At 35.8% G+C, this 22,964-nt stretch overlaps 1 protein-coding gene across 2 annotated transcripts in view; it reads left to right on the top strand.

The window, feature by feature from the left end:
• Positions 1-22,964, top strand: part of SPRED1 (sprouty related EVH1 domain containing 1) — a 141,269-nt gene that overhangs the window by 60,107 nt on the left and 58,198 nt on the right. For both annotated transcript variants that reach the window (XM_043555690.1, XM_043555689.1), the window contains exon 2: positions 7,297-7,471. In XM_043555690.1, the coding sequence (XP_043411625.1) occupies positions 7,297-7,471 (175 nt within the window). The remainder of the gene's footprint in view (positions 1-7,296; positions 7,472-22,964) is intronic.

Raw genomic sequence — 22,964 nt, 5'->3', positions numbered from 1 at the left:
AAGAGAGAGAGAGATAAAGAATCAGAATCAGGCTCCAGGCTCCAAGCTGTCAGCACAGAGCCGGACACAGAGCTTGAACCCCTGAACTGTGAGATCATGACCTGAGCAGAAGTTGGACGCTTAACTGAGCTACCCAGGCGCCCCCTAAACTTCCCATTTCTAAAATACTTTCCTTTTTTTGTCTGCCTTTTCTTCCTCTCTGTTTCTCTCTCCTTTCTTCTCTACTGTCCCATCCTACCATACCTCTGTACTTCATTCTGAGAGCAGTTTGGTTCCATGGTCTTAAGTCTTTATTTGTCATTGTTTCTATTATCTTTCTGCCAGAGACTGCATATTTTTTCTGTTTTTCTTTAGTAATAGTGTACCCTGTTTTTATTTTTATTTTTTTAAATTTTTTTTCAACGTTTTTATTTATTTTTGGGACAGAGAGAGACAGAGCACGAACGGGGGAGGGGCAGAGAGAGAGGGAGACACAGAATCGGAAACAGGCTCCAGGCTCTGAGCCATCAGCCCAGAGCCTGACACGGGGCTCGAACTCACGGACCGCGAGATCGTGACCTGGCTGAAGTCGGACGCTTAACCGACTGCGCCACCCAGGCGCCCCATGTACCCTGTTTTTAGATGGGCACATGGTTGCCTGGAAATATAGACTGCATTTCCTAGCTTATATGGCAGGTATGCATGGTATTGTGACAAAGCAATAATCAGAATTGTCTATATAAATATGTTTATTAAGATACTTTAGTATGTAAAATTTGTTGTACTTTGTCAGAATTGTCTAAGTAAACCCTAGCCACAGTCTCCCCTTGTCATATATCTTTTTCTGTATTTTCAAGCTTTGTAAATGTATATTAAACATCCTTTTTAAGTAGGAGACTTCTTAGGTAAGGAATAAATGATGTATATTGGCAATATCCTTGTAATAATTTGGCAGTTTTTTTGGTGAAAATATAATTGAGCCCTGTTTTGAAGTAATGTTAAATATATAGGTGAAGTTAAAAAAAAGACTAAAGCTACACCTGGAAGTGTTAAAGCATGTAAAGGTAGGAATGTTTAGAGGTTGCGTTAAGTTTAGGAAAGGGATGGGTAAATTTTCTGGTACAAATCCATGCTAGACCAGAGTGGATCCTAGATACAAAAAGAAATTATAAAAGTAGGTTTCAGTTCACCAGCACTATTACAGCAGCTTTGAAGACCTGGTCGCCATGCTCAGTGGAAACAAAACCATAAATAGCTGAGAAACAAAGACCAAATTGCATTTAATTTCTGGCCAATGGTAGAAGACTAGTGTGGGCTATAATTCAGCACATACATGAATATTTGCTCTGCCAGACATGTTGATTTTAAGCAGTTTTTTACTTTAGCAGAAAATAGAGAATTCTGTACACTTAAATGACTTTAAAAAGAAAAAGTTTTATCTCTTCAAAGGATGTAAGAGGTTTAAAACAGGTATGTATGATATCTTACAGAAAGTCACCAGCGCAATTATAAAGGAAAAGAAATACATTTGACCATGGTAAAATAAAAGCTTTGTTGTTTGGAAGACATTAAAAAAATAAAAGAAGCCACAGATCAGAATATAGTTATAATTCACGTTAACTGACAAAGGATTAGCATCTGTAATAAAAAGAATTTATGTAAGTCAATAGAAGAAAGACAACTCAGTTGAACATTAGAGATGGTATAGAAAGAATGAAGAGAACAAGAAGACAGTTGGGTGCATGTATAATAGGCTTGGTAATAACAGAACAAGAGTATTCTACAAGGGAGAAAAGAAACTAAAAAAGAAGGACATTTTTAAGCCAAGGACATTTTGCTTATTAGACAGTTAAAACTATTAGGGCTTGTAGAATTTTCTGTAACTGTACCCCTGATTTGGTATGAAATATTTTTGCCAGTGTGCACATGTGAAAATGCAACCATAATAGGCATTTACCACAAAATTCAATCAAGTATGACTTTAAAGTTATTCTGGTTGTGTATAATACAGTACTGCTATTTTAGAAGAAACTATATGGATCAATATAAGAGAGGCAAAATTTATCTTCATGTTTGGTCTTCTTCTTTTGCCTTTAACTTTACTAAAATACCAGTTGAAAATTCTAGAAAATAAAGGTCATGGTGACTAAGAATTTTAGATAATTTAGAGCACTTACTAACCACATCAATAAATCCTCCTGGCTTTCTCCAAAATAGACCCAAATCAGTCCATTCTTCTTGTGTTCATTATTATCACCCAAGGCCAATCCAACATTACTTCTCACCTGGACTTGTACATTAGTTGTTTAATTCACTGACTACGGCTGAAAGGATATATTTGATACAGTTGTTCAGATGAGATCAGAGATTAGCAATTGAGATACAATTTAGATATTGAATAAAATAAAGGAAACCCAGCAATGTTTTACAATAAGAGCCTCTTCACTTCATTAGAGTGAAAGCTAGGCTGAAAGGTGGTTATTATGTAGTCCACTACCAAAGGGAAGAATAGAGCTTTAGTTTGAAGTATTTTAAAAAATTAAAGAACTAATTATTGTCAGATTTGACTTTTTTAGATCAGTCACAAGGGCCTTTCAACTAAGTATTAAAGAAGCTCAAGAGTGAAATTGCTGCATTCTTACCAGTAAGAATAAATTGTCATTGTAAATGGCTGTTGTCTCAAACTGATAGACTAACAGATTACAAATACGGTACACACAGAGAGTAACCAACAAGTTCTTTCATTTTAACTCCATGATGGCAAATACTATTTTTCTTTATTTTCCACATTTACTAGAATGGGCTTCTATTGTTGACATAATCAGGGGAAAATGTTTATTACTGTTTCAAATGTAATGAAACAATTTGGTTCCTTGCTCTAAAGCCATTTTTATCTAAGGAGGAGGTGACAAGTACAAATTTTATTGTGCTACACAGCAGATATGATAGTTTGTAAGAGCTGCCATTAGTCTTTAGGTGTAGATGCATATTTTAGACAAAAGAATTGCTACTTTTATTTAGTTAATGACATTTGAAGGCAAAGAGACTATGAGAATTAAAAGCACATGTGAAAAGATTAACCTTGGCAGGAAGGTCTAAAAAAAGAAAAACACCCTCCCCCCCCCCCAAAAAAAAACCCCACACATAACCACCCCACACGTTTATTGAACAACTTGAAAAATTGTATGGTAAGTATTCTAGTCTTAGGTCTTGAAGTTGGAAGCTGAATTGTTAAGTTATAAACTGATGAAGACTGTGGTATGGGGAGTACAGATTTATTGATACAAGTTTCTGGAATACTTTAAAGCTTGAAAGATCAGCTTGAATAGATAAGGGAAACAGTGACATATTTGGTATAGTTGAAAGCATGAAATTTAAAAAAGTGTATATAAGTTTCTGGTTAGCTTTAAAACTTACTGTATTAAGATGAACAATGAATCAGGCAACCTTATTCTTCGACTGAAGAGATCTTTATTTTATCTGATTTTCCTAGGAAGGAGAACACATCCCTTCTAGGTGGGACTTTATAAAGTAGAAAAAAAAAGGTAATTGGGGTGCCAAAGGAAATTATGGTAGGGCTATTTATTTATTTATTTATTTATTTATTTATTTATTTACATTTTAGAGTAAAAGGGGGAGGAGTGAGGGTGGGGAGAGAGAAAATCTTAAGCAGCCTCCCTGTTGAGTGCCCCGTGACCCTGAGATCATGGATCTGAACTGAAATCAAGAGTTGGATGCTTATTTGACTGACCCACCCAGGCACCCAGGGATACTTATTTTTAAAAAAATATATATTCATATATCATTAAAGAGAACATTCTAAAATTTTACAGCATCTTCAGTAGAGCCAAGATATGCTTAAAATGTAAGTTCTATATTATGTTACTTTTAATTTATAAATAGTAATTATAAGATAATTTTTGAAGAAACAGAAATGAAAGAAAAATACCTAACTTCACCATCCTAAAATAACTACTTGGGGTTTTTATATTTTCTAATCTTTTTTACACACATTTTTATATCTTTAAAAAAATTTTTTTTTCAACGTTTATTAATTTTGGGACAGAGAGAGACAGAGCACGAACGGGGGAGGGGCAGAGAGAGAGGGAGACACAGAATCGGAAACAGGCTCCAGGCTCTGAGCCATCAGCCCAGAGCTTGACGCGGGGCTCGAACTCACGGACCGTGAGATCGTGACCTGGCTGAAGTCGGACGCTCAACCGACTGCGCCACCCAGGCGCCCCACATTTTTATATCTTTAACGTATAAAATCTGAGAAGCATTATAGAAATTGTAAATGTAAGATTCAAAGATGAAAAAGTAAGAGTTTATGCCCTAAAGAGGATAACTATTTGCATACTCTAAAGTCAAAATATACCCTGAGCTTCAGAAGGGGTTGTTTCACAACTTGGGTTTTCTAAGTCTTGTGGAACCTAGGGTAAAATTCTTTAACTTCTCAGTTTACTACATAATTACATAAGAAGGAAGAGTCAGGATCCTGTAGTAAAATAAATACTTAAATGCTTCTTGGGAATTAGAATTTTGGTTTTGACCCAAGTTCTACCTTTATGACTTCACTGAACTTCAAACATGTTGACCTTTAAATGATGAGTTCTGTTCAGAGACATTTAATCTGAACCTAATATGTCTAAATTATGTGCTGTGCTTCTGAGATATCCTTAGGATAAATTCTTGACAGACCAGATGACCTTTGTCTAGTATTGATTCTAGCCCTCCAAGTTGGTTCTCCGTGTAACAAGCTTCCCTGGCTTCTTGGTATCCATGTCATGATTATTTATAGTAGAGGCACTTGTTCTAGCCCATCCAAAGAGGAGAATTTCAATTTGCTACCCTCTGTTAGACCAAACTTTATGCCCTCATACGTCCTTTGACTAGTTCTCTGAGTTGAAGATTGGGAAGCATGGGACCCAGACAAGAACAGAGCCTCTCAATAACTGAATAATAAAAAACTTAGAACAGTTGCTTATAAAGGTAAAGACTTGTAGCGCTTCCCTTAAAGTATTAGTTTGACTCCAATAGTAGAGAATTATGGTTGACTCTGTAAATTTTATTTTTTCTCAGGTCCTTCCTGGCTCTGAAGTACCAGGATGACTGCTACAATTTTAAATTCTTTGTTTTAGTAATAATAATTAGTACTTATATATCGTTCCTTATGTATTAGGCACTGTTTACATTTATTAAAGATGGATATAGTAACTGTCTTAAGGACACACAGCTAGTAAGTTGCTGAGCCAGGATCCAGCTTGTGACAGTTTGACTTTAGACTCCTCACTCAACCACAACACAGTGAAGCTTTAAAAGTTAGAGTTTTCTGACACAAGACTTGTGTCAAGAACATATAAAAACTTCTAAAAATCAATAATAAAAAACAGCATAATAAAAAATAACCAAGGATGTAAAAAGTGGGTGACGTATAAATGGCCAATAGCCATATGAAAAGTTGTTCAATACAGTGAATCATCAGGGAAATTGATACTAAAACCACAGTGGGTTACCACTGTAAACTCACTACAATGAGTATAATTTAAAAGTGTGAAAACACCAAATGTTAGCAAGGATGTGGAGCAACTGAAATCATAGTACGTTACTCATGGGAATGTATGATGGTAACACCACCTTGGAAAAGTTTGTTAGCTTCTTCTTTAGTTAAATGTACTGTCCTGTGATCCATCGGTTCCATTCCATAATAGAAATGAAAACCTATGTCTACAAAAAGACTTGTACAAGAATAGTTGTATAACAGCTTTATTCATAATAGCCAACAACTAGGAACAATCCAAGTGTCCATCAATACAAGAAAGTATGAATGAATTGTGATCCGTTCGTTCAGTGAGAGGCCTGTGTAGCAGTAAAAATGAACTGCTAATACAATAGCATGAGTCAAATTAAGTCACACCAAAAAGGTACAAATGGGGATTCTGTTTGATTACATGCATTTGAAGGCCGATAACAGGCAAAAGTAATGTATTTTTTAGAACTAGAACAGTGGTTCTGCTTATTTGGTGGGTAGGAGACTTCAGGAAATTTTCTGGAGTTATGACAGTGTTCTATATCTTGTTTATTGTGTTGGTTAAATGTAGATGTGTACATTTGTCAGAAATTGTTGAATTTTATATCGAAGATCTGTATGTTATAGTATACCTCAACAAAATAAATCTGCAAAGTTAAACAAAAGCTAGGGGGAGATTTCAGCCAATCACTAGGACAGCAGAAAGGACACCTGGCAACGTAACACTAAGAACATGCAAAGACATGAAGTAGCACAGAATTGTCACATAGAGCCTCAACTGAGATGCATAATAACCAACACACATTTACGTTCTATTAATAAAAATTTTTTAAGTTTATTTATTTTGAGAGAGTATGAGAGGGAGAGAGAGAATATCAAGCAGGTTCCACGCTTATTGCAGAGCCCAATGAAGAGCTCAGTCTCACAACTGTGAGGTCATGACCTGAGCCAGAATCAAGAATCAGTTGCTTAACCAACTGAACCACCCAGGCACCCTTAATACAGTTTTCCCGGAAGTCATCAGGGTGTACTACTTTTAGAAAGGGTTTCACTACTAATTACTATATTAAAAGTTTGGAACTAAAATGCTTAGATGTCAGTAGTCTAGAATATTAGTATATGAAACATATTTCTTAGGTTTTATGTAAAGAACAGTTGTGGTTAATATTGGGAAATGATTCTGGCTAGAACTAGAGTGTGGTCTCGTTAGAGTAGAGTCTGCTAAAAAGAGGGCATGAAAAGTTTTGGGGCATGACTTTGCTTGATTAGTTGCTGAAACAGAACATTTGTCTTTATATGATTTGTCTGATGTAGATTCCTAGTTAGAAGAACTAATAATCTAGAAATGTTAGATACTTAGAGATGTCACATTTTATGTACTAAAATATAGCAGTAATTTGTCCTGGTTGTTTTTTGCAGCAGGTGGAAAATAGACAAGTTTGATGGTGGCCTGTGTAGTTTGACAATATTTGTGTTTGGGGTCCTTTATAACTTGTTCTGTGACCATCATATAGATGTGCTGGAGGTACTCAGATGACAAATTGAAATAAGAGATCTGTAGTCTTTTATTGTAACGTTGGGCTACAGAATAAGGGTTAACCTTTTAAATTAGTTTGTGGGTTTTTTACCTCTTTCAAATGATTACCTTGTGGACTATCATGGAAGTAGGAAACATATTAGTTACCACACATTAACTAATGTGGTCTTTGGTTTCTCAAATAAGACTGACAGCTTGGCTTTTTCTTGTTTATGGAAAACCTAATTTCAAATCTTTGCATCTGTTTTAGTAATAGTTATGCACGAGTGCGAGCTGTGGTGATGACCCGGGATGACTCAAGTGGTGGATGGTTACCACTTGGAGGGAGTGGACTAAGCTGCGTCACTGTCTTCAAAGTCCCTCACCAGGAAGAGAATGGCTGCGCTGACTTTTTTATCCGTGGAGAGCGACTCAGGGACAAAATGGTAATGAATAATGTATCTGTTGATATAATTTTAAGGTTCTATAGATTGAATTATCTACTTAAAGTTTTGCTGAGTGTAACGTTATTTATGAGAATTATTTTTGTCCTGGATCAGTGATTATGTTTCTAAGTTCTTTAAATGTTAAAGATAGTGAAATATGCCAACTGGGACTCGTTAATATATATATGTTAGAAGGGAGATGCAATTTTTAATTAGATTTAATGCAAAAGTATTCATGAATAGTCCACACAGTTATTAAACTAGGTACACACTGCCTTTCCTTCTTTCCCACTCTTTCTTCCATAGACTGGTGGTTGACAAACTAAAGTGCCCAGGGAATATCCAGGCCTGCTATGTATTTGTATGGCCCATGAGTTCAGAATGGTTTTAACATTTTTTTAAAGTTTATTTTTGTTTATTTTGAGTGAGAGATAGAGAGCAAGCAGGGGAGGGGCAGAGAAAGGGGGCGAGAGAGAATCCCAAGCAGGCTCCACACTGTCAGTGCAGAGCCTGATACGGGGTCCATACTCAAAAAACCATGAGTCAAAGTCAAGAGTTGAATGCTTAACTGACCGAGCCACCCGGGTGCCCCTGGTTTTTACATTTTTAATGACTGAAAAAAAATTGAAGAAGAGTAATCATTTTGTGACACATGATAATTATATAAAATTCAAATTTAAGTATCCGAAAGTGAAGTTTTATTGGAACATAGCCTAGCTCATTCATTTTCATTTGTCTATGACTGCTTTAATATTACAATGACAAAATTGAACAGTTGCAGCAGAGAGCATAAGTATCTCGACCCTTACAGAATATTTTACTGGCTCCTACCCTGGATTCTTTTCTCAGGTTCTTTCTCTTCATTCTCTATTAATCTAGTTACCCTAGGCACATAAGACTACCTGGTTGCCAGCCTTGATTTTAATACTACATCTTCCGCGCAGATGAATGTTTTCTTACATCTGTGTATTTTAAAATTTGAATCTCAACTTGGATAATGTTAGATATTTACTCTCTTTTAATTGGTGTGGAAAGCTCTTTCTCCTTTGTTCGTTTGTGAGCCAGAAAACAACTGCAGTTGTATCTGAGAAGCTGAGTAATGTTAATGTCATTTCTGTATCAAGCAAAAGGAAAGCATATACTTAGAAGCAAAATGAGAATAAAATGCCAAAAATTTCCAAGACTCTTGAAAATAACTTGAGTTCCCTTTAAATATGTAATTGTGGACTGTTTTGTGAGCCCATTTAGCATCAATAATGTTATCTCCCTTGAGAATGTGTTTTAAGTTCCAAATAATTCTTTCATACATGAGCGTTTTGAATAAATCTACTTTTAATTTTGGTTTCTGGATATTTTTTACTACTAAAATATTTTAGTAATTTAGAGAGTTGCCTAACTTGTCTGTGCCCCAGTTTCTGCCTCAGTTAAATGGTGAGTTACCCTAAATCTTCTTGAAAGCCTTCCAACTCTAGTTTTTTGAGTTTATGATTCACATTCCTGACTGTGTATCTCAATTAACCGGAATGTGGTTTAAGGATTGTAGGAAACCCCAGTTGAAGTCATCAGTGTATATAGGAAATTTAACATGTCATCTCTAAAAGTTTAAATATTTAAAAGTGGTTTGTTTTTACTTTGGATAAGATGGTGGATGGCATATACTAATGCGTATTTAAAATAAGTCTTGTAAACTTCTATGAAAGAGGCTTTGGTGACCTGTCCTGGAGTTTATGCTTCTTGTCTGAGCTAATGATAACTGAGGGATGTTGTTGGAAGAGAAGCTGTAGATTTTAGGAACTGAGTGTGGTAGTGAAGATTTAAGACATGTTTTAATAGTAAAGATAGAAAAAGAGAAGACAAGTCAAAGGTGGAGAAAGAATTGGAGAAAAAAGTTTGCTAGAAAAAGCATGAAACAAGGAAAAGATGACCTAGATGTAAAATAGAGAAAAGATATCTCAGAGTGAAACAGAATATTAGTTACATTAATGAAGATGAACAGTTTACGATAATTAAATACGGGATCAGATCTACGTAACTAGGAGTGAAGCTGGTCAGAGTTCGCTCAGATTAATGGATTAGGTGGTTGCTGAGAGTGTTGCTTTGACAGAAAGCTAGTGAGAATAAAACTGGGATTCAGAAAGAACACAAACTTATTTCCTTATGTTAGTACTTAATTTGAGCGCCTGAGTCCTAGGGTATAGAATCTTAATGGACTAACAAAAAAAATAGGTTTTTCTGATAGCAGCACTAACCTAGGATTCAGAACATCTGTTGTTTTACCTAATCATTTCACCTAGAGGAAACTTGTTATTTGTGAGACAGGGATGATAAATAAATCTCTATGTAGACACGAAAGAAAAATTACTTTTCAGTTGGAGGGTTGCCATTTTTCCTTTGGGATTAGCTATAGTAAAGAGTTTTAGGTTATGGGGACTTGTATGATCAAAAACAGAAGCAATAATGCGTGGTTATACGTTGAAAATAGCAAAGTCTTTTGGAATCTCAAGACAAATGGGACGGAGAATTGAAGTAAGTAGATTATTTGGTCCCCTCTCCTGGGTAGTACATATCTGACCAAGATCCTTCTGAAGCTATGTATTTTTTCATTATCACTGCATTTGGGGATCATTAATGTTCATATCTGTAGATACTTTTATTGGTTGGTTTTATTTTAATGCATTTTTCTGGGTTCTAGTTTCATGCTCTAGAGAAGTAGTACCTTATGACTGTTGAGTCTGTAAGTTTGCAAAATTCTTCCCAAGTTAATAGTTCTTTTTAAAATCCTTGTTGGTAAGTAAACTACATGTTACTGTTGTCTTCATGCAACAGTTAATCATATAAAAGATATTTGGTAAAAACTGTTCTGTACCCATTTTTTATATGGTTCACATCTTAGCATCTTCTACTTTGGATGAATTTTAGTAGGTCAGAATACTGGTAACAATAGTGAAGAAGATAGCTTGTCTCAAGCGTAAAAGTACTCTGGTAGGAGATTTTTTTCCAGGCTTTGATTTACCATGACTTGTACTAAAAATGTCTTCTTGTACTTCTCAAAGAGTTATATTTCACTTTTTTTTCCCTACACAAGAAAGGGAGCACAAATAAAGAGTAGGCTGATTGGGATTTTTTCAGGAAGGAAATATTTTGTGTAATTAGGTCAGTACCACTTCATTGGTTCATTCATTTCATTCAGAGATATCAGAAAATATTTCCCATTTTTTGTAAGTTTACAGTATAGTGTAATACTGGTTTCAGGAGTAGAATTTTGTGATTCATCACTTAACATATATTACCCAGTGCTCAACAGAAGTGCCTTCTTTAATACCCATCACCAATTTAGCCTATCCTCTGCCCACCTCCCTCCATCATCTCTCAGCTTGTTCTCTATAGTTAAGAGTCTCTTACAGTTTGCTTCCTTCTCTTTTTGTTTTTCCCTTCCCCTGTGTTCATCTGTTTTGTTTCTTAAGTTCCACATATGAGTGAAATCATATGGTATTTGTTTTAGTCTGACTTAAATTATTTCCTATAATGCTTACCTATAACTTGCCTGTGTTTACAATGCTTACAAAGGTAGAATTTCTCAGGCTACCCTTTGATATCCTGAATTAAGCTTCTCCACCTGTGTGCTGTGCATGACTAGGTAAAAGTGGCAGGAGCTTCCAGGCTGCTTGTTTCTTCACCACCAGCAGCTCCTCATCTTCCCTTGTTGCCTTACAAATGTTATTTTTCAGGGCGCCTGGGTGTCTCTGTCGGTTAAGCCGCTGACTTTGGCTCAGGTCATGATCTTGCGGTTTGTGAATTCGGGCCCCGTGTCGGGCTCCGTGCTGACAGCTCAGAGCCTGGAGCCTGCTTCGGATTCTGTGTCTCCCTCTCTCTGCTCCTGCTCATACCCTGTATCTCTATCTCTCTCTCTCTCTCTCTCTCTCTCTCTCTCTCTCTCTTCAAAAATAAAGATTAAAAAACAACAACAACAACAAAAAACAAATGTTACTTTCCTAAGTATGCCTAAGGAAAAAGTTGGAAAGTTCTGTTCTACATTGACTTTCATACTTTTTTGGTGATTGAGAATACATTCAAAAGAAGCTCTAGGCTTCGGTGCTGTAGTCTAAGATAATGAAGGTATTATTTCTCCCAGACACTTGGGGATGGATGGAATAGTATTTGGCAGTGATGGATTCTCAGAACTGCTTTTTCCATTTATGTGAATTGTATCTTCCATTTCTTCCTAAATTTTGATTTCTTCAAGACAGGTTAGTGGTATCTTGGATCACGTTTTTTAAAATACCGACTAAAATTCAACTGTTAATTTGTATAGATAATCCTCACTATGGAGCTTCACATTTCCCGTGATAGAAGCTTTCTCTTTGCATTCAGTTTTCAATAGATATAGTGACCCTTCTCTGTTAGTATCACACTTCTGTTTCATAGGTAAACATTTTTACAGAGTATTTACCATATGTATAGATTATATTATTTGATTGTTTTTAGCTGAATTGCATGCGATATTTAAATTGGAATACTGAATTCTAATATACCTTTAGAATCTTTATAACTACCTGAATAAACTGTCAGTAATAATATTTAATATTTGCTAAAATATTTATTACTAAACACGGTTTTTAATTGCCATGGGATTTTTAATTAGCTATTCTTAAGTTTATGTGGTAAATAATAAAAATACTATGAAGTTACTAGTTTAAAGCTGTTACACTGTTGAAAGCATGTGATGTACAAAGATATAACAAGAAATAGGGTAGGCTGTATAGAAAGGTAAAGTAGGACATCTGGATTACCTAAAACATTCTGTGGAAACAAGAAAAAGGCACTGTTATCAAAGTGCTGTATCAAAGCAAAGTTAGAAGATAGATACCTTATAAACAGTGACAAAGGTAATATTAAAAAGAGGAAAGGAGAAATAGAAACATTTCAGGTTTTAAGAATTCATCAGAGACTTAAGGAATTGTTTTTTGAATTAATAAGTTACTAGGTTTTGGATAAAAATGGTTGTAAAAATGAAAATGTCTATAAGATAATGATTCTCTTGTTTAAAAAGACATTGATAAATTGGGGTTTCTTTACTAGAGCCTAAACCAAGATTTTAGAGTATTTGTTTCCTAGGAAGAAAATAAAGTAGTTATAACACAGCAGGGGCTTTTTAGAAAATGAGACTTACCCACTCTGCACCATTGGAAACCTTAGAAGATCAGGTCTCATCTTTCTACCTTGGATTGAACTTTATAAAAGTACAGAGCAATTTTCTGCTTAGCTTTGCCCACTGTGCACCTCTGTGAATTATTCCGTTATGAAACCTCCGTCCTTGTACAGAACTTCTCCTCCACTGAAAACCCATTGCATTAACAAGCTTTCCCCTGAGGATTCAGCAGCTCAGTCTCTTGAAAGATACTGGTTCTATTCACCATAATATCACAGAGTTAGAAAGTGCCAGTGGGAGTAGAGATGGTTCAGCATTTTTACTGTTCTGTATTCCCCTTACAGAATATTCTGTCAGCCATGTATTTAAGTGCTGCTGATGACACAGTACGACTCAGCTCACTGCCCTCTAGCTCATTGTCCTCTGTCCAGTGTAGCAGTTCCTTCCCTTAGCCAACCTTTCCACATCTGAGCCTCGTCATCATTCTTGGCTGCTCTCCTTTGCATAGTCTTGACCTTCTGGTCTTCATTTCAGCAGCCTACTTTCTGGGTCTGGTTCTTACTCAAAACCGTTCTATTTGAGGAATTTTACAATTAACTGTCGCTTCTGTTGGATTCCCCTTTTCTTGCTCTTACAGTGTCATGCTTTTTCTCTCACTTTATACCTCTGGTTTTTCTCCCATTTTCACTAGACTCCTTTGGGCTTTAGTATCTTTCTTACTATTTTCCTTTGTAATCCAGTCTAAATTTTTCTTGTCAGTCATTCAAACCACTCTCATTCATATTTCAGTAGCCAGTATATGCTGAGTTTTGGCTTAATCAATCCTACATTATTAAAAGGGAATATTCCCTTTTTAAAAGTGAGTCTTTTGTATAACAGATATTTCTTGAGTGGTACTCAGTGTGCTGGACACTGTTCTAGGCACTGGGGATATGTAAATGAACAAAGAAGTCCTAGTTTTTAAGGCAGTGTACCTTCTGGTGAGGGACGAAGAAATAGTATAATAAATAAGTGAAGTACATAATATGCAAGAGAGTTCTAAGTGCTAAGGGGAAAAATAAAACAGGGAAAAAGAGATAGGGAGTATTTTGTAGGAAGGTATGTTAAAATTTTAGATTGAATAACCAAGGAAGATGTTAGTGAGAAAAGGTAGGTAACATTTGAGTGAAGATTTCTCTTTGAATAAGGCCTTATATTTAAAATTAAAACAATTTCTTTTTTAATGTTTGTTTATTTTTGAGAGAGAGACAGAGAGGAGTAGGGGAAGGGCAGAGAGAGAGGAAGACAGAATCTGAAGCAGGCTCCAGTCTCTGAGCTGTCAGCACAGAGCCCAATGTGGGGCTCAAACCCATAAACAGATCATGATCTGAGCTGAAGTCGATCGCTCAACTGACTGAGCCACCCAGGTACCCCGAAAATTTTTATATTGTAGAGAGAGAGTGAATGTGAGTCAGGGAGAGGGGCAGAGAGAGAGAGAGAGAGAAAGAATATATATATATATATTATTTATTTTGAGAGAGCAAGAGCAAACAGGGGAAGGGCAGAGAGAGAGTCCCAAGCAGAGAATCTGTGCTGTCAGCACAGAGCCCAACACGGGGGTTCCAGCTCATGAACCATGACATCATGACCTCAGCTGAAGCCAGATGCTTAACTGGCTGAGCCACCCAGGCACCCCAAGGCCTTATATTTTAGTTTATATGTTTGGACTTTTCAAATCTTGAGTGTCATTAAGGTAGAATGAATCTGTATTTTTGGCTGAGTTTTTAAGCTACGCTATGTAAGATTTTGGGCTTTTTGTGGATTTGGAGAATGGTATCATTGTGCAGCAATAGCAGTCATAAACCTAGGAGTTAGTGATTCTTCCATTTATTCAAACAAGTGTTCTTTGGTTTTGATTCTGTTTCATCCTTTTCATCTCTACTTACCTTCTATCTGTCCTGTATTACTGCAGGTAAAGACCTAATATTTTTTCATAGCCCAGTTTTACCTAACTTCTAGCTTCTGTATTGCTTATCATACTGAACTTTCTAAAACCTGGGTCTAATATTTCTTTAGTAGTTTCCAGAAATTTCCTAGATACAATTCTGTCTCTTTATTTCAACACAGAAGAACTTATAATCTGGTCACTGCTTCTTTATGGTCTTGAATTCATCTGCCTGTTTCCCAAAGCAATCATTTCCATGATGTTGCCTTGCTGAGTTTTTTATTTGTGATTCACCAAAAGCATGCATTGAATTTATGGAAATGCCTTCCCCTCTTTTACATTAACTAGATAATTATAAAGAGAGCATGTTAAGAGTTTATGTGGAATAGAGAACGTAGGCCGACAGCTTGCTAGTCTTGAGGAAATGATAATGGCAGGAACATTTCCTTTTTATTGTCACAGGTAAGTCACAAATGGAAAAATAGGAAAATTGAGTTAGAGAAAGCAACTTGGGCAATAGTTTTCCTGGAACTGGAAGAAATGCTAATAATGCTAATAATGATAACATTCATGTAGTCCAAAATTACCAATTCATTTTGTCATTCCATTGAAAAGGTAATAAATTGTACTGTTAATGGCTTTTCTGTATATCCATGAATTCTGTGACTTTGTCCCAGCAGTTGTATTGCAACAGTTAATTCTTTAATATTGCCAATATTCCCTGAAAAGGAAAAAACCTGCCTGTTATCATTTCTATTCTCTTTCTTCTGGAGCCATGTGATAGCTGTTTCTTGAAAATTAAGATTTGCAGTATGTCCCATATCACCATTCTGGTTGCTTTTATTTTGTCTTCTCAGAAAACTTCAGCTTAACACTTGCTTTAGCATTTCTTTACTGACTATACTATACTTTCTCATTATTATTCAGTTATTAGTTTCATTTTTTAAAAAAAAAATTTTTTTTTCAACGTTTGTTTTATTTTTGGGACAGAGAGAGACAGAGCATGAACGGGGGAGGGGCAGAGAGAGAGGGAGACACAGAATCGGAAACAGGCTCCAGGCTCTGAGCCATCAGCCCAGAGCCTGACGCGGGGCTCGATCTCACCGACCGCGAGATCGTGACCTGGCTGAAGCCGGACGCTTAACCGACTGCACCACCCAGGCGCCCCAGTTTCATTTTTTTTTAAGTGTATTAGTTTGAGATAGAGTACAAGTGGTGAAGGGGCAGTGAGAGAGGGGAACAGAGACAGAATCTTAGATAGGCTCCACATCACCAGTGCAGAGCCTGATGTAGGGCTCGAACTCATGAACCACGAGATCATGACCTGAGCTAAAGTTGGACACTTAACCGACTCAGCCACCCAGGCACCCTATTATTCAATTATTAGCTTTAAAGTAGTACTTCATTCTTTAGTGATTGATTTATAGTGGTTAATCTTGTCTCTCAGGCTCATCAGGATTATCTTGGCTTCATGTTTCTATTTTATATCTGATTGTGATATACTTCACATCCTTTCTCTTATTTTCCAACTGCGATTAAACTGTTACAATAGCGAATAGCCTCTCTAATAGCTAAATTAAAACCTAAACTTTTTGATCCCAACTTACTGACTTCATTAGCTTTATAAATATTTCCTCACTGTATGTATGTAGCATACAGTGTATGAATGTAGCATGCTTTTAATTGATTAGCTGATTGATATTTTTTAATTAATCAGCAGATATTTGGGTGCCTTCTATGTGTTGTTAGACATTTTAAGTTTAAGATGTGAAGTATGATGGTTTGGTTTAGATTTTATCCATAACAAAATGCCATAAATGGGTTGCCTTGAACAGTGGAAATTTATTTTCTCACAGTTGTGGAGGCCGCAAAGTCCAAGATCTAGATGCCAGCTGATTTTGGGTTTTTTTTTTTCCCTTTTTTTTTTTAATGTTTGTTTATTTTTGACAGAGAGAGAGAGAGAGCGCGAGCCAGCATGAGCGAGGGAGGGGCAGAGAGAGAGGGAGACACAGAATCCTAAGCAGGCTCCAGGCTCTGAGCTGTCAGCACAGACCCCTACGCAGGGCTCGAACTCACAGACCCTGAGATCATGACCTGAGCCAAAGTCGGATGCTCAACCGACTGAGCCACCCAGGTTGCCCCCGCTGATTCAGTTTCTAACGAGACCTTTCTTCCTAGATTTCAGAAGGATGGAATTCAATCCATACTAGTTCCTATTCAATTCCACTGGTCTGTTGATGGTTAAGTGAATATTTCACTTTATAAATTATTTTAGTGTTGTGTAGAGTTTAATATCTGCTAATACTTGTTTTTCCCGTATTGGTTGTTTTTACCCTTTTTTATTGGTATATTTTTGCTCATTCAGAACACTAAACAATTTATCTTTTTTTTTTTTTTTTTTTGGTATAGGTACACTCATTTAAGTTCTTTCCTGGGCATGTCAAAAAATTTGTGACTCTTGTAAATGATTGTTCTTCCCCCCCCCCCCCCCCCCCCGCCCATTTCTGGTATCCTGTAAAGCTCATTCATGCAACTTGCCTTCCTTTTGTAAGCATTCACTAGAACTTGAGGATAATGTTAAATGTTGGTGCTAATGTTGGCTTCTTTGTGAATTTAGTGGAATTTCCAGTGTTGCACAGATAAAAGTATGATGTTAGCTGTTGCTTTGAGATGTCCTTTATTATGTCAAGGAAGTATCTTTAATGTCTCTTATGTTCTGCCACCAGAAGTTGATATTCATTTTTCTGAAATCTAGTTTTGCAGATGTTCCATAGACTGTTTTAATTGATATTTTTATTTAGACACTCATAGATTATTAATTGCTGTTGTAAGGGATAATATGAAGAGATACTGTTACCTTTTACCCGGTTTTCTCATTGGTAACATTTTGCAAAACTTTATATAATCACAATTAGAATATATATTCACATTGATACAAGCCATCATATTTAGATTTTCCTACTTTTGCTTGTACTCACTTTGGTATTTAAGACTATACAGTTTTACCATCCACAGAAGATACAAAACAATTTAGTAACCACAGGAATCCTCCCTCCTGTTACTCTTTTATAACCACATCCACCTCCTCCCTGGCCTGGCAACCACTCATCTGGTCTCCATTTCTATAGTGTTGTAATTTCAAAAGATGTTATATAATTGGAATCACAAGTATTTGCTTTTTTTTTTTTCTCCTTTCTTTCATTTACTGTTGTTCCCTGAGGGTTCATCCAAGTTGCTGAGTGTATCAATAGTTTGTTCCTTTTTATTGTTGGCTAGTATTCTGTGATGTCTTTGTACCAAATTTGTTTAACCATTGACTCACTGAAGGACATCTATGCTGTTTGCAATTTTGGGCTTTTACAAGGAAAGCTGTTCCAAACATTCACATGCAGGTTTTTTTGTCAATCTAAGTTTTATTTCTCTGGAATAAATGACGAAGAGTGCAATTGTTGAGTGAATGATAGTTTTTTGTAAGAAGCTGCCAAACTTTTTTCCCAGAGTGGCAATACAGTGTTAAATTTCCACTAGCAATGTATGCAGTGTGTGAACAATCCCAGACTTTTCTTGGCATTCTTGCCAGCATCTTGTGTAGTTACATTTTTTTTATTTTAGTCGTTCTGGTAGGTATATAGTGAGAGCTCTCATTGAATGGCTAATAATATTGAATAAATTTTCATGTGCTTATTTGTACCTTGTTTTGTGAAAAATCTGTTCATGTCCTTTGCCTGTTTTTCTTATTGATTTTTTTTTTTTTGATGTTGAGTTTTGAGAGTTCTTTATATATTCTAGGTACTTGTCTTTTGTTGGGATATGTGGTTTGGAGACATTTTCTCCCAGTTCATAGCTTGTCTTCTTATCTTCTTCACTGGATCTTTTGCAGAGCAAACTTTCATATTTTTATGATGTTCAATTTATTAATTTTTCCTTTCATGGATCATGATTTTGGTGTCAATTCCAAGAACTCCCTGTCTTGTCCTAAGTCTCAAAGATTTATCCTGTTTTTTTCCTAAAAAGTTTTATAGTTTTACATTTTATATTTAAGTCTTTGGTCAAATTGAGTTAATTTCTATATAAGATATGATACTTGGATCAAGGTGATTTTTTTTTTTTTTTGCCTATGAATGTGCAGTTTTTCCAGCACCATTTACTCTATTTGTCTATCCCTCCGTAAGTATAACACATTGTATTACTATAACAATATTGTAAGCACCGCCCCCCCCCCAGCCCCTGCCATGTATTGGATGGTGGTTTTATTATTTCTTGAGATTATTTAGCTATTCAAAGGTCAGTGCCTTTCCATATAAATATTTTTTTCAGAAGCTCTTTTTTTTTTAACATTTTTTTTTTTTGAGAGAGAGCATGAGCAGGGGAGGGGCAGAGAAAGAGGGGGATAGAGCAGCTGAAGCAGGCTCTGTGCTGACAGCTGCTAGCCTGATGTGGGGCTTGAACCCAAGAACCATGAGATCATGACCTGAGCTGAAGTTGGACGCTCAGCCGAGCCACCCACGCGCCCCTTTCCGTATAAATTTTAGAATAATCTTAACCTATATGTACAAATTCTGTATTAGGATTTTGATAGGAATTATATTAAACCTGTGGGTCAATTTGGGGAGAATTGACATCTTTACTATGTTGAATATTCTAAGCCATGAATGTGATTTGGCTCTAGTAAGGTCTTTGCATTCTTTCATTAGCATTTTGTGAGTTTTAGCATAAACATCCTATATTTGTTTTGTTAAGTGTATTATTTTTCTTGGAACAATTGTAAACGTAATGTGTTCATAATTTTGATTAGTGCATACTTATTGTATAGAGAGATGTTTAATTTTTGTATCCTGTTACTTTGCTGACCTGTGAGGTTTTAGATTCTCTGGGATTGATTATTTATTTATTTATTTATTTATTTATTTATTTATTTATTTAGAGAGCATGTGTACGTGTGGGGACTGGGGAGCTAGGGGAAGGGGTAGAGGGAGAGAGAGAGAGAGAAAATTTTAAGCAGGTTCCATGCCCAGGGCGGAGCCCCACAGGGGCCCAATCTTTCAAGCCTGAGATTGTGACCTGAGCTGAAATTAAGAGTTGGTTGCTTTAACTGACTCAACTACCCAAGTGCCCCTAGGAGTTTTAAATGTAGATAATCATGTCATTTACAAATTTGAACAGCTTTATTCCTTCCTTTTGAATCTCTGTGCCTTTTATTTCTTTTTCTTCCATTATTGCAGTGACAAGAACTTCCAGTTCTGTGTTCGAGAAGAATGATATTAGTGTACATCCTTGCCTTGTTCTTATCTTAGTGAAAACACATTCAGCCTTTTACCCTTGAGTATGATGTTAACTATAGGTTTTTTTTTATAGTTCTCTTTAATGAATTGAGATAATTCTCCTTTGTTTCTAACTTGCTGATAAACATTAAAAAAAAATTTTTTTTAGAGGGGCACCTGGGTGGCTCAGTCAGTTGAGCATCTGACTTTGGCTCAGGTCATGATCTCACGGTTCGTGAGTTTGAGCCCCACATCGGGCTCTGTGCTGACAGCTAGGAACCTGGAGCCTCCATCAGATTCTTTGTCTCCCTCTTTCTCTGTCCCTCCCTGGCTCATACTCTGTCTCTCTCTCAAAAATAAACAGACGGTAAAAAAAAAATTTTTATTTCTCACTTGCTGATATTTTTTATTGTAAATGCATGTAAGAATTTGTCGAATGCTTTTTGTGTAGCAGTTTATATGATCATATCTTTAGCTTGTTGATATGATAGATTATGTTGATTGATTTTGAATGTTGACCCAGCCTTGTTGCCTAGAATAAATCCCACTTGGTCATGGTGTATTATTGGGTTTGATTTGCCACTTTTTTTTTTAGTGATCTCTATACTCAGTTTAGGACTCAAACTCATGACCCTGAGATCAAGAGTCACATGCTCTTCTGGATGAGCCAGCTCTTCTGAATGAGGGCACCTGGCCCTCCCCCCCCTCACCCCCCAATTTGCTACTATTTTATTAATGAATTTTGTATAAGTTATGAGAGGTATTTGTGTGTACTTTTCTTTTTTGGTATGATCTTTGGTGTTGGTATCAAGGTAATACTGGCCTCATAAAATGAATTGGGAAGTGATTTTTCTGTTTTCTGGGAGAGATTGTTAAAAATTGGTGTTAGTTCTTTAAGTAGTTCGTAGAATTCTCCAGTTAAATCATCTCAGTATAGAGAGATCTCTTTAAGAGCTTTTAATTGCAAATTGAATTTCTTTAATGGTTATAGGACAGTTCAGGTTATCCTTTATCTTGACTGAGTTTTGATAATATCCAGTTTTCAAAGAATCGTTTTATTTCTTCTAAATTTTCTAATTTATGAATGTAAAGTTCTTAATCTATCAATTTTACTTTTAAAGGCTGCAAGCTCTTTAGTGGTGATGTCACTTGCTTCATTCTTGAAATTGGGTATTTGTATGTTCATTTTTAATTTGTCAGCCTTGCTAGAGATTTATCAATTTTATTGTGTTTTTTTAAACCAGCATTTTGTTTCCTTTTTTTTCTGTTCTGTTTTCATTGATTGATTCTTACTTGTTTATTATTATTTTCTTCCTTCTGCTTACTCTGTTTTTCTAGTTCTTTGGGAGGAATTTCAGTTATTGATTTGAGACCTTGCTTTATTCTAATATCCATAGCCTTTTGAAAGGCTTCAATTCACTGTAGTATAAATGTTTGGATTTATAAAGTTTAGCGTTATTTATTAAATTACTCAAATATTATATATCCTTCTCTCTCTCTCTCTCTCTCTCTCTCTTTCTCTCTCTCTTTGGTTTACTTCAACTCAAAGGCTGAAGCTTTCCAAATATCATTAAGTTTTGGAATATTCTTGTGTTTCTAAATGGTTTTGTGTAATATAGGTATTGCTGTATGAGTTGATTAATAAAGATTTATGGCTGTTAAATTCTCAGATCATTGAGGTAGACTCCTTCAGACTTGTATGGGTCCCTTTCCAAATTCGGTAGACCCAGTTGAGGGAGTAGAGAATTGTTTAAGCTTGTTTAGTTTTAGTCTGGCCAATTTAGAGACCTAACAGCCTATGAGGACTTGGGAAAGGAGCCATGGAAGGAAGTAGGAGGTATTGCCGGAGCCCAAGAATTTCATGTTGTTCTTTGTGTGGCCACCAGGAGTTAGAGCAGTGTCTTAATTAGAAGTCAGTAGCAGCGGTTTGTTCCCGTTTCTCCTCACAGTAATCCCTTCTAAATTCTCTTACAAGGGATGATAGCCTTCTTGATTGTGGTCTCTAGTGCTTGACCTGTTTCTTAGAGGTGCTGAGAGAACCACAGTGTATCTCATTTTCCATTCCCTTATTGCTCTCACTTCCTGCTGATTCAGTTTCTCTAATGGTTACAGGTTTCTAATGGTTTTGTTTTCTTGTCAGTAAGTTTTGATAAGTTATAGTTTTTCTTGGAAATCGGCTCTTTCACTTAGTTTTTCAAATTTAGGGTTTTAAAATCTTACATTGTATTCTTTATTACTTTCTAAATTTTTGCTGTCCCTTCAATTTTGTCCCCTTTTCCTCTTATTGTTTATCTATATTTCCATGCCTTTTTTGTTTGTCCATTTCATTTATTTGCAAAGAATCAATTTTTAGCAAGAATCGTATAAGATCTCTTATATACCTTGTACTCAAATATAGTTTTCCCCCCAATACACTAATTTTTCTTACCATTTTGCCATGTTGGTTTATTATTCTTTCTCCTTCCCCAGTACACACACACACTTACTTGTTTTTGAACTATTTGTGGTAAGTTGCATATATTCTGACCTCTTAATACTTCAATGTATTTTTCCTGAGAACAAGGATATTTTCTTAGATAATCACAGTTTAATTATCCTATTTAGGAAATTTAACATAAATGTGGTACTTTAATCTACAGTCCATATTCGAGTTTTGTAAACTGTCTTAATAATGTTCTTATAACATTTCTGCTCCTTCAGTACAAGATCACATAGCATTTAGCTGTCACGTGTCTTTATTCTCCTTTAATCTGGAGCAGTTCCTCAGTCTCTCCTTTACGACATACATGTATTGAAAGAGTACTGGCTCCCTCCCATCTGTTGTAGCTGAACTGCTGTTATGTGAAAAACAGTGCATTGTTCCTTCTATTCCTTTTTAAGAATGTCTAAAATTGACTCAGCTCAGACCATAGCATTAAACACAAATTTGTATTAATGGATAATTAGCAAAATTCTGTATTTGATAATACAGTTTCATATTTCTTGGTGTCTTTCATAAAGGATACTAGCTTTTATATCATCCAGAAAACTAAACATCATAATATGAAGCAACTATTTGAGCTCTACCAATTATTGATTTTCAGTTATGAAGTAATTGAATTTGAATTTGGCATTTTTATTCCAAAAATGAAATGATTTTTCCTTGGAGTCCAAAATATT

Source organism: Prionailurus bengalensis, chromosome B3, assembly GCF_016509475.1.
Source record: "Prionailurus bengalensis isolate Pbe53 chromosome B3, Fcat_Pben_1.1_paternal_pri, whole genome shotgun sequence".
Classification (NCBI taxonomy): Eukaryota; Metazoa; Chordata; class Mammalia; order Carnivora; family Felidae; genus Prionailurus; species Prionailurus bengalensis.
This window is presented reverse-complemented; position numbering and strand designations above follow the sequence as displayed.